Source organism: Melampsora larici-populina, assembly GCF_000204055.1.
Source record: "Melampsora larici-populina 98AG31 unplaced genomic scaffold MELLAscaffold_60, whole genome shotgun sequence".
In the NCBI taxonomy this organism is placed as follows: Eukaryota; Fungi; Basidiomycota; class Pucciniomycetes; order Pucciniales; family Melampsoraceae; genus Melampsora; species Melampsora laricis-populina.
The window spans coordinates 460,416-472,600 of NW_006768824.1; the positions used below are offsets into that span (position 1 = coordinate 460,416).

The following is a 12,185-nucleotide window of genomic DNA, read 5'->3' on the forward strand; positions in this document are numbered from 1 at the left end:
CATCGCACGGGCTGGAATCGACAAGGTGAGGAATTTCTTAAAGCTCACTGATGCATGTGCGCTCCCTTGTTCGACGGCTATGACATCCGTCACTTCAGTCCACGAGCCCAGGCAAGGGATTCCCCATCACTGATGCCTGGTCTGCATATCTTGGATTGCGCGCTATGATTGGATGCTGAGATATGCTCGTCCCAGTGCACTACCATCATATTGATTCTTTTAGCAAACGGGATACCTGCTGATCACTGAAAATTTCTGCATTTTCGCTTCATGTGATCCTAAAAGAATTCGGATCCCGTAGTATTCATCTAAGATTCATTCACATTGTGAATGTCCCACTTTCTCCAAGTTTCATGTTGTGCCTTCAACTTGCTCAGCGCGTTTTTTTGATTGACAACATTGGTTTGACTTTCTTGTATCAGCGATCAGACCTCACCAGTAACCGCATTGCTCGGGTTTCTGCTTGATCTGTTCTGTTTCAAGTCCTAAAAAATGTCCATGAAATCCAGCACCTCTACACCATCAATAATCCTGGCCATTTGGTGCCTCTTTTTGACTTTAGTTCAAGCCAATTGGGATGAAGCTACAGGTTTTGTACATGACTATAACGTCTCTCCAGGATGGTTATCCACAAATCCACGTAAATATATTTTTTACGTCTGTTTTTCTGGAAGCTTATAAGGCAATTTTCTTTCCATCATGGAATCACTGAATTTCCATGACTTGTTTCGTTTTGTTTCCCATAGCAAAATCTTGCTCCAAAGATATTCAAGTGGCTGAGTGTGCGGTGAGTCGACCTTCTTTCGAAGCTTTCTTCGATGATATCTAAACTAACTCCCTTCACTTCTATGTACCGGTACATGATTTTGATACACTTGTTCCAGCATAACACGCGCAATGTGTTCCCCGATAGTGAGTCTTTATCCCTCCGAGTTTCCAGTGATCATCCAATCAAATCGCTCATCGTTGTCCATCTCCTCCAAAAATGAATTGGGAACAACAGTTCAATTCATGGCAATATTCACTGTTGACCATTCCAAAGATACCTATCATGGCTGCGTGAGTTATCGACCAAGATCAAATCATCTTGTATCCTCGAAAGTCTCACAAATCCCGATTTGATTGTAGTCGTATGGAACATGTTGCTACTTTTCGGCCTTCCCACCGATCGGCGAGCTTGTGTCCGACCCTACTAACTCACACATCTTTGTTTGGCAGTCAGTATATTACATGATTAATCCCCCTTCTCTGTAATATGCATGATCTGTAATATGCATCGGTAAACACTGACCATGACTTCATTCTCGTCTCGTCCTCTTGACCCAGTAATCTTGGAGGTTTCAAAGGATGTGAGTAAGCTTCCCAAGGATCAATTTCCAGTTGGATTTATGTCATTGGACTGAAGTCTGATTCTGCCTTTACCCCAACTAAATCAATCTTCTCATTATCTCACTAATAGTAGGAACTAATCCGATTGCTAATCCCCAGACTGGAGTTTTCGGATGGGAAGATGGAAATACTGGAGAATATTATGATGGAACTCCAAACAGGGCGTCTTATACACCAGCTCATGATAAGGATTATCCGGGATTCAAACTTCCACCTGCATGGCCAGATATCATGCCAATGCCAGCACAACAGAATGCTCAACCTTCTTGTGGTAAACCAGGTGAACCAAACAAGGACCCTAATCCTACCGGAAAACCTGGTGTTGGTGCTGCAAATTCCAATGGAGCTGAATTAAAGTCAAAAATAGTAAGTTCCAACTTGGGTCAGGCAAAAAACGTTAATCAAAGGCGGAGTCGTAAGATGTCTAGATGAATACCAAATAGGTAGTCCAAGCCAAAAACATTACTTTCTCTTTCATTTCAATCTTTTGTCTTAATTTTGAAATTTCATTTAGTCAGATCAGTCATTCAGCATACACCATAATTGATATTTTATTTGCGTCATTTGCTAATTAAGTTTGATTATATACTTCTCATAATATCATGAATCTTGTGACACACACATTCATACTATAAGAAAGGTTATAATTTGTTAGATTCTTCCCAGAGTTTAGAAATTGAATTATACATTTTATTTCTTATTCAAGGCAAGCCAGAAGCTGATATATATTAGACTGAAAAGATAAAAAACACCAGTCAATCCAAAGGTTTGGTCTTTGCCCTGCCATAAATGGATGTTATTATCAAATCAGAGAGAACTCAAAAATTGTTGAAAGTTCTGAATGTTTGGAGAGTGTAAGTTTAATTATCATTTCTGGGTGTTTTTGAATAAAGTTATTCCACAGGGTTTGTCAGTGACCTGGGGACCTTTGTGGTGTAAGCATTTGGTGTTGTGGTCTGGTCAGGGGTCACAAAAGGTCACAGATGAATGTATGATAAGAAAGGAATTAGGTGAAACTCAAGATGCTGAACATGCTTGTTTGGTTTGGGAACAAAGCAAAGATGCTAAAGCTAATATGGAAGTTATGCCAAGAAGATGTGTGGCGGAGCAATGTAGCTGAATCAAATTTTCTATGAAAACTTGAGAAATAAACTTCATACACATCTGTTTGTTTTATATCCTTTAATATTTCTAGCTTTACAAGATTTCAGCAAAAATGATGGACTCACTTATAAGTTTGGAGCTTTAGCTAGTGTGAGTGGCTGGTATTGATGCATTGTCCTCAAGTTGGTATTGCTTGATCAACACTGACTTTCTTGATCTTTCATATCTTTCCAGATCTGCAAGAATTTGAATATGATTTATATGCACATCTACCAATCTTACATATGGAGCTATGTCTTATCAGAAAGAGTGCAGCTGTATGGGTGTGAGTCAGAGAAGCCTGCCATTGAAGATCTACCTGCCGTCACAACTGGCGGGAAAGATATTGTAGAAGTAGCACTGGATGGTGACAACAAGACTGCAACAAGAGAAATTGTGTAGTTTTCTGACTCTACATCTTCACAGAAGCTAATGCATGGGTGTTTTTATGACCTATAAGACAAAGTTACACAGGTGAAAGTGCTGAACAATGAAGCTGGATGCCAATCATACACTATACAAGATGTTGTATTGCCTTTGATTGGATATCCTAAAGGTACATTAGGTCAAATGTAGCTCAATATGATGAAGCAAGACACTCTAAACCCTGAAACTTTTTGTTACAGTCAGGCATAAGATCCCATATTTTTTGTGAGATCCAATTTTTCAAAGAGTAAAGATCTCTAGTGTTAATATATTAGCTGTGTTCAAACCAAACCTGGTTGACACAAAAACCCAGTACACCCAGTTGCATTTTTGGTGATAACTTTGTTTATCTAGTGACAGCTCTTGACAGCTTCCAGCCAAAAGGTTGACCGGGTGTACCGGGTTTTTGTGCAACCGGGTTTGGTTTGAATACGGCTATTGTGAATTTTATTGATATATTCTTATGCAATAGTTCATACTACATGCACTGTAACAATTGGGTGTGATTTTGGGAATGGAAAAATGATCAAGTGTATAGTTTGTCAAAAAAGGATCTCTCACTCCACACCTGAGCCATAAAATCCACACTACATATTTACAGCAGGCTGAGTAAACAGATTGCTATCATGTACATACAGGTCCACTCAGTTCACCGCTCATCAAAATGAGTAAATCACATGTGATACAACATGTAACTTTTTTCACTTTGTCAAAATTGTCCTAAAAATTGACTACATATAGCTCCATAACAAGTCTGCCACTACTCTTGAAGCCATTTGGTAGTAACTGAAAGGGTGTTAAATGAAGTTTAGTCAATGAAATTACATCAAGACTTTGAATCAATGTATGTAGTGAACGGAATGCTTTTGTCAAGCTGAAAAAGTTACAGCATGCATTAGCCGTAGGGCTGTGACCCGGCCCTGAAAGTTCAGGGCCGGCCCCGGGGCCAAATTTAGCCCTGAGTGAGCCCTATGACCTCTGAAAACTGCTCAGGGCCAATCAGGGCCAGTAAGAGACTAGTGTGAAGGCGTTTTTTTGGCAAAAAAAGAGTTGGCACCCCGGCCGGGTTGGGCGCCCGAGCCGCCTGGAGCGCCCACGGGGCCATATTCAGCTGTCATGGAGCAGGAACTGGATGCCCCGGGGCGCGTACCGTCAGCTCTGCAGAAGACGTCAGGCAGAGTTGGCCGGGCAGGGCTGGGTCCAGGTCACAACCCTAATTAGCCGCGTTCAAACCTGACCTGGTTTTAAAAAAATCAGTTGACCCGGTGGACTTTGTGGCTGGAAGCTGTCAAGAACTGTCAATGGATACACAAAGTTACCACCAGAAAAGCAACTGGGTAACCTGGTTTTTGTGTCAACCGGGCTAGGTTTGAACACGGCTATTACATACAATTCACATATCCAGATGGGCAGGCACCTGAACAGACCTGTATGTACATGATGGCCACCTATTCACTCAGCCTTCTGCACATATGTAGTGTGGATCTTATGGCTCAGGTGTGCAGTGATAAACCCTTCTACAAACAATTCTACTCCTAGTCATTTCTCCCTTCCCACTTGGGAAGATGTATGATTTTCATGGTTTTGGCAAGAATATCCTCTCTATATGTCAGCCAGGGCATAAGTACGGACATAACTCATCTCCTGGATAACATAAGCTCAAGTATAATAAATACTTATAAGTAAACTTATCTTATGAGATGTATAATACCTATTTTGTTGAATACATTCTTTTTCCATTTTATTCTTTCAATTTAAATCCATTTCGTAATTTCTCAAATGAAATATATTTTTCAATAAGTTCTTTTCAGTTTTGCTTTTATCACAGACATTACTTATATATCAAACATGATGTGAAAGGCTCAGGGCAAAATGATTCCCAGTTGGGACAAAGGGTTGGTTGATGAGCAAATCTGATGTCTCATAATTGAAAACTAAACTGGATTCAACAAAACACTGGTCTGACGGTCTGGGATGATATCAAACCAGATGGGTGAATAATTGTATTAATTAAGTAGTGATGCTTGTGTGCACAGAACATCAACTGAAAACAGGAATTTGAAAATGATGTAATAATGAGGCTCACAGGGATTTTTGCTCAATTTATTATTCATATTTGAATAATTTGTAATGTGTTCTTTTGCACTCATTTGGATAGAAATACAATGCACACAACCCTATTGTTTTCTCTTCTCCACTTTAACTTTCATATATTATGGTTTCTATCAGTTCATCTTAGCTGTTGATTAGCTGTATGTAGTGGAAGACTTGATTTTTTGGTCAGAGCAAGAAGCCTTTCAGTCTCTTGTGCTTCCATTCTCTTATGGGAAGTTGTTTGGTCACTTTGTCTATCAGATTTCATTTCTGTCTCTATACAAACTTTGTTCCTACTTGACCACTATAATGTTTGTGACAAAAGGATTTATACAAAATCCTGAGGATCCTGACTAGACGTATCTACAAAGAAAAGTGTATAGCACAGAAAGGGAAATCCTGAGGGCACAGGTTCATTGTAAGACTATAGCTCAACTGCTGGGTCTATGTTTAGGCCAATGACTAACCTGTGAGCTCAAAAGGAATTGAAGAGCACACGTAAAAGGATGTTGTTTAAGAACAAATCAAAATGAAATGAAATCTATTATGAGAGTGAATATATGAGTATAATAAAGTAGAGAAACAAAGATGATGATGAAAAGTTGAGGAAAATTCACTGATTCTTTTTGACACAAAAAGAATCAGAAAAGAGGGGGTAAGTAAACTACAAGAGCAAACAGATATCCCAAAAAAGACAATTCTCCATCACCCCTTGATTCAATTTTACCAGCTAACCCCCTTTGTCCAATTAATGCTAACCTTGCCCCACAACATTTCTGTTTAAAACTGATTACATACACACAATACATCCACCATTCCAACCTGACCACTATCCAAAATAGGAAAATGATCTTTGACCGCCTAAATAAGATAGAATATCTTAACAACCACCTACATGTATATCTTGTCCAATCTCTTGGCTAAATCTCAACCTCATATGGGGAAGCGGAGCACCCACCCAAGGCTGTTTTGTGTGATACTGAACACTCCAGTTTCTCAAAAGCCCCGGCTCAAGTACTCAGCTGGGTGAGTGGGTTGATCCAAAAAAAGGACAATCAAGTTAATAAATTTATAGTAGTGGTATCACTCGGAATGTGAATGAATGATGATCAAAAACCTCAATAGTTGGAATTTCCAATACAGATTTTTTTTAGTTTTGGGATTCAGTTTGTGAGCACTGCGCAAAAAACACACCTTTGGCACGCCTAGGCGTTGGAAAAATCAACAAAATGAGGGTTGGCACACCTTTTCAAGAATCACATCAAATTGTAGGAGTTCTTTGTCCTGTTACCAATATTGGAGACTTGGATACTTGCTGTGAGCTTTGATGACAGCTCTTTTCAGCTTTTCTCACCTTAAAAAGGGAATTCTGCTGTAGTATGTAGCTCTGGCAATACAAACATATAAGAATAAATAACAATATGAAAACAACATTTTGGCTTTTGGCGTTTTTTTTTGTAAGAAAACGCGCCCGGCGCGTCAAGTGGCGCCTCGGCGCGAGAAATCCAAAAAAACCCGCCCCGGCGCGCCTACACAAATATGAGCGCGCCCATAACCTGACATGGAGTATTCCACTTTAGTCGTGCCTTTGTAAGTTGGGTTCAAAGAGGATCAAACTCTAATATAATTGTTCTTGCATATAAATCAACAACACTGTTGGATTTGGTGTACCAGTTTCAAAATAGCACAAATTATAAGAAGAATAAATCAAGATGTGCATCATTGGCAAGTGAGTTCTTGCACTCGAGCTGTCCATTGGATGTAAGGGTAAGCAGACTGCAGTGGAGTAGGTCAAGGGGATACATGGTTTGTAGGACAGATGCAACCTGAACATAAGGCATGGCTATCATGTGTACAGGCTTTAGAAGCTCTTCTTCCAGGCTACCTTACGTGTAGGTGCAGAGGACATCGTTCATCTCGATCGCACAGAATGTGAACCTGTGATTGCGGAATACGTCAGTGTGAGAATCTTACGTGTATAAAAAATACATCCTTAGGTGAATTGAGCTCAACATTGCGACATTGCAAGCTCCACTCGATTGGGAGGTAGCAGCAGTGCAATTGGGAAGTGCACTTTCTCCGGTCCCAGTACAGCCGCAATTGGCGACGATCGAATAGTAAGCATTCCAAACTCCTGGTTTTTGTCACAAAAAAATCCTCTTCAGCCCGAATTCAATCGAACTGAGCCAGAGAATTTTTGACATTACCATTTTTATATTGATATCGGTCGGCAGTTGTACTATTTTGACAATCGGACGCGACTGAAGAGGGCCATGAGCTACTTGAATTTACCATCGAGACTCCCTCCCCCATCATCATGTAAGGATAGGCAGAAGCAAAGGAGATCGAGGAAATAGTTTCCTGAATGTTGAGAAAAAGTTAACTAGATGTGCGGTTGATAGATATAAACGTCGACAAACATTTCCACAAGTGAAGTCTTTGTTGGTCGGCCAGTTGGAATTGATGAGCGAACAAGCGATAGAGCCATTACAAACGCGAGAAATTCCAAAGGCGCGAGATTGTGCAAGGTTAGCAGCAATGGCAGAATTGACTAGTAGAAGTGCAATGGCGCACACAAAGGGGAAGGTAGGCAGACGATTCATTGTGAGCATAGCTTTGTAAGTTCAAATTTCAAGTCGAGGGAAACACTTTTAAGCCAATTCTGGGCTGCTTTTTGTCTTCAGGTTCAGGAGATGTATGAGCCATTTTAGCGTCTCCCCGATCAGATTCCGGCTGGAAAGAAAATGAGAAGAGGGTTTGGAAGGAGATATGAGGATCTCAAATCTAGGTGAATATAATCTTAGAAGTTCTTATCACCCGCAATCATGTGCAACTGAAATTTTCAAACCAAGTGGATGCTTGAGTTGGCAGGACCTAGCTGCACTTGCTGCGTATGCTCCCGAATTTTCTTAATCTTCCACCACCGGCCGAATGAGAGAAGATCAGTTGTTGACGATCCACGCGTGATTACGCCATGAGTTAGGGTATGGTTTACATAAGAACAATTTCGGCTCTTAACAAAATCTCAGATCAATGTTCAAGACAAACCTCATGACGCACCGCCTTGGACCCTCAGCTTACGGCATCGGCTGTCAGGCAGAAATGGCTCGTTCTCTGCAGAGCTCTACAAGATTAACATACAATCTTACAGTGGGGACATTTGTTTTTCATCGCCTCAAAATCTCCTATCCTGATCAGAGATCCGCAGTCATGTTGTGATGAAGCGGCGGTTATGCGACGCGTATTTTGCCAACAAAATTGTGTTCAAGCCGTGCAATGAGTGGCCAGCTTGAGTGGTTCACAAAGGTATATATGGCATCACCCCCTCGAATCAGTCTTCCTCCGAAGGGCCGTACATCTTAGATTTACTGTGTGATAAGTGGTAGAAGGAGAGTAAAGCCTTTGATAGTTTCTATTTGTGATACCTAAAACACGACGATGCCAGGCTATAGTTTAGACCAGAGAATAATTGTGGTTTCTTCATTACTCTTCATTCTCTTCTTATCTTGCTATGCTTCTGTTACGGTCAACTCTTCAGAGCTTTACCTCTCCGCAGACTTCAACATTACCTCGACTGCTCAAACCAGGAACTACGCGTGGACTCTGACGTAAGTCCAATTCAAAGCCATATGATTCATTCATCGAGGCCATTCGTCAGTGAGTGTCTTACTAAAACTGCGGTTTAAAGTAATGAAACGGCGGCTCCAGATGGATACACCAGGTGAGCGTCATTTGAAGAGTGTAGTTAAGCGTACAAAGGAACTGAAAGATCTAATGATATAATTTAGAAATATGCTTGTAATAAATTCTCAGTTTCCTGGGCCCTTAATAGAAGCCAATGTGGGTGTCAACTCAAGCCATATTCATCAGGTCGCGATGTTTTTGAGGCGAGAGCTGACAGAATTTCTAAAAATTTCTCCGTCTTGGTTTTGAAGGAAGGGTGAGTAGCTATCTGTTTTTCGTCCGTTCTTTTCGGAGTGTCTGGCAGCTCCTAACGTGCCGATTTCTCTTCCGCCGAAGGGATACAATCAATGTTGCAGTCACAAATTCCTTGAGTGACTCTGTTTCTATTCATTGGCACGGCGTAAGTAAATTCCTTTGTTAGATCTGACTGTGACATTTTGCCGACGACACGGTTCAATCATAGATTTATCAAAATGGTACGGCATGGATGGATGGTGTTACTGGTGTGACCCAGTGCCCAATTCCAGCTGGTAGCACCTTTACGTATACATTTACCATCAGCAGACAATATGGCACATTCTGTGAGTGGGATCTCATTGATTCAATCGCAGCATAGATTAATATTGTCTTTCCGGTATCTTTGAAAGGGTATCATGCGCACTCTCAGGTATGATAACAATGTTTTTATCTTATATTACATTGTTTCCTAATCTGCTGATTCACCTTTTAGAACTACGCGGCGGACGGTCTGGTAAGAATAGACTGATTAAAATCGAAAATGTGTAAACTAGCTCATCATTCTTGGACTCCGTAGGCCGGGCCACTCATTGTTCACAGTGTGAATGATCCGTTAGTAAGAGGGGTTGATTATGATCAAGATGTGATACTTTTCATGAAGTAAGCTCTTACAATTCTACAAAATCGGACCATCTGCTTGATTACTGATAATACTTACATTTCTTCCTTCCGCAGCGATTGGTATCATAAGTAAGATCTTCAGATCTCATCTTCACACTGAATATCTTGATCAATAGTGATTTTCCGCTGGTTTTTAAAAAATAGCATGGGCGCCCAGATTTTGGAAGAGCAACTTTCACCCGAGGGTTACATGGGTTCATCTGCAGCACCGTAAGCATTGGACTTGCGACTGATGTTTACGAAAATGAATTTGACATTTTTTTCTTGACCTTAACCGCTTGAAGATCTCCTGTAAGCCATATGCAGCTCTATATCTCTTTTTTCCAAAATATTATGGAGACCTTATTCTGATTTATTTGAGTGAATAGAATTCGGCTTTGATCAATGGTATCGGATATTTCGATTGCACGAATGCAGATAATGGTTCAACATGTACAACTCCAACGGATTATTTGACATTTGATCTTAATGCTGGTCAGAAAACTAGACTTCGCCTCATAGAAGGTGGATCTCATGCTCTTTTTCGAGTATCAGTTGATGAGCATACACTCAATGTGACAGAGGCAGATGCAACTGGAGTGGCCGGACCAACAGCAATTCATCGGGTTCCCTTTCGTAAGTCACGTGATTTGATTGTAAGCGGTACTTGGAGGTTTGACCTTTGATTTTTCGATGATGTGCTCAGATAATGGAGAAAGGTACAGTGTAATTCTTGATTTAAGCAATGATACCGTTGGAAATACTTTCTATCTTAGAGCAGCCATGGACACAGATTGCTGTAAGAATTTATTTTCTTGATAAAGTCTTCATGAAACCTTCTGAAGATTGCGTTTTGAATTGCATTTTCTGGAATCAGGGGCTTGGCGTGAGTATGATCACTTTCTTCGAACAGAGCTTCCCTTTTCTTAACCGCCTGTGATTCGTTTTCGTTATACATTCAAGTTGCACCTGGAATGACTGGAGATGCAGCAACCGCTCGAGCGATAATCAGAGTAGTCAATTCTACGGCCACTACTTATAATACAACAATTACAACTCCAACTTCCACTGATTGGTCCGATACTGTTTCTGGCGATTGTATTGACTTGGAAGCTGATACTTTAGTACCTTTAGTTGCCGAAGAAGCATGCACAAATGTCTTGGGGCGCGTAAGTTACATTTCTCAGTATGATCTACAATATCAATTCATCCACATAAAGTTGATCAACTGGATTGGGTTTTGTTAGGTATTCTATGAGTCAAGTTTTGGATTTGTGACCTCGACTGTAAACTCAACTACTACCAGCAGAGGTCGATTTTTCGTCAATGATACAACCTGGTTAAGTGAGCTTTTGAAAACCCCTTTCCACTTTCTTGTTTTTTTCCGGGTACTAATGTTTGTTGATCACATTTTGTTGTCTTCAAGCTTATACCTATCAACCTTTGTTAAGTGAACTGATCTCAGGAGGACAAGGATACCTTAATACTTCAGAAGTCGCCGCGTTTACGATGGCAACCAATGGATGTTATGATATCGTTATCAACAATCTCGATTCTGCACTTGACCATCCATACCATCTTCGTGAGTCGCAGTCTCACTCATCGTACAATGTGACACGTTTTGTATACTGACGTGTTTTGGTGTTTTGGAGTGTAGATGGAGTTGATGTACGTGTATACTCCGACCTCTAAGCTGTAGTGAACCCCCTTGTTAAATCAATACACTTCACGTAGGCCAAAATCGTAGCGAGTGGAACTGGGGAGCTCAATACATCGGTCGCTGATTCCTTGACCTATAATACCACCAATCCATTGAGAAGAGACGTAAGTCTTGATGGTCTTGAGCATAGAAACCCGTTAGGCCGCTTATATATCTTTCCTCGCCTCATGATAGACTCAAGTCGTCGCAGGTGGATCGTACGTAGTTTGTGAGTGGTAGTAATAATACGGTCTGGTTGATACACGTGCTTGATAAACCTCTAACAAAATGGATGTCTGAAACACTTCAATGTCTCATACCTGATTGTAGTGAGGGTAGTTGCCGACAATCCAGGTATGTATTTTTCTTTCATGCGGTGGTTTTCATCATACTCAAATAATTCGCGTATCTGATAATCTGACCCAATCCTTTGACAGGTTGTTGGATCTTACATTGTCATATTGGATGGCATCTAGGCGCAGGATTTGCAGGGGTGGTCGTCATGAATCCCACTTCCCTGAGTTCATTAACATTACCAGCTGCAAATCAAGCCCTATGTGACGGAGCAACTACTGAAACTATTGACGATATTGAGCCCGGGAGGAGAAAACGAAGTTTACCTCGACAAGCAACCTATCAACTTCAGTCATGATTTGTAGAATCAGTGGCTGAGATCAACTGCATTGATTGTCTGCATGATCATGGTAAACTACTTAGAAGATCGATATCTAAAGTTGAAAGCCTTTGAAGCGTATGAAAGAACGGCGCTGGGGAAAGAATTAAAGATCATTGTGCTTGAACATCGCCACCAGTCACACACAGGCAGTTGTTTAATCAGTAGCACAAAGGACAT

At 40.8% G+C, this 12,185-nt stretch overlaps 4 protein-coding genes across 4 annotated transcripts; 3 read left to right on the top strand and 1 right to left on the bottom strand.

Annotated features, from left to right (window-relative positions):
- Positions 1-492: 492 nt before the first annotated feature.
- Positions 493-1,821, top strand: MELLADRAFT_124546 (uncharacterized protein; the record flags this gene model as incomplete). Its single annotated transcript, XM_007416395.1, has 7 exons — positions 493-640; positions 747-787; positions 885-912; positions 1,004-1,059; positions 1,129-1,217; positions 1,327-1,349; positions 1,460-1,821. 7 exons carry the CDS (start codon positions 493-495, stop codon positions 1,819-1,821), a joined length of 747 nt encoding a protein of 248 aa, XP_007416457.1.
- Positions 1,822-2,660: 839 nt separating this feature from the next.
- MELLADRAFT_93756 (uncharacterized protein) lies at positions 2,661-2,934 on the top strand (the record flags this gene model as incomplete). The annotated part of the gene is made up of 2 exons (XM_007416396.1): positions 2,661-2,675; positions 2,728-2,934. The coding sequence occupies 2 exons, from the start codon at positions 2,661-2,663 to the stop codon at positions 2,932-2,934; spliced, it is 222 nt and encodes a 73-aa protein (XP_007416458.1).
- Positions 2,935-6,938: 4,004 nt separating this feature from the next.
- Positions 6,939-7,664, bottom strand: MELLADRAFT_53845 (uncharacterized protein; the record flags this gene model as incomplete). Its single annotated transcript, XM_007416405.1, has 4 exons — positions 6,939-6,990; positions 7,066-7,186; positions 7,260-7,413; positions 7,473-7,664. 4 exons carry the CDS (start codon positions 7,662-7,664, stop codon positions 6,939-6,941), a joined length of 519 nt encoding a protein of 172 aa, XP_007416467.1.
- Positions 7,665-8,490: 826 nt separating this feature from the next.
- On the top strand, positions 8,491-11,984 carry MELLADRAFT_124635 (multi-copper oxidase laccase-like protein; the record flags this gene model as incomplete). The annotated part of the gene is made up of 23 exons (XM_007416397.1): positions 8,491-8,660; positions 8,741-8,773; positions 8,841-8,850; positions 8,910-8,992; positions 9,073-9,136; positions 9,200-9,317; positions 9,384-9,403; positions 9,467-9,487; positions 9,551-9,633; positions 9,709-9,723; positions 9,799-9,864; positions 9,939-9,945; positions 10,023-10,269; positions 10,340-10,432; positions 10,511-10,519; positions 10,597-10,802; positions 10,881-10,977; positions 11,060-11,215; positions 11,291-11,301; positions 11,368-11,457; positions 11,528-11,561; positions 11,663-11,686; positions 11,770-11,984. The coding sequence occupies 23 exons, from the start codon at positions 8,491-8,493 to the stop codon at positions 11,982-11,984; spliced, it is 1,872 nt and encodes a 623-aa protein (XP_007416459.1).
- Between the last annotated feature and the right edge of the window lie 201 nt (positions 11,985-12,185).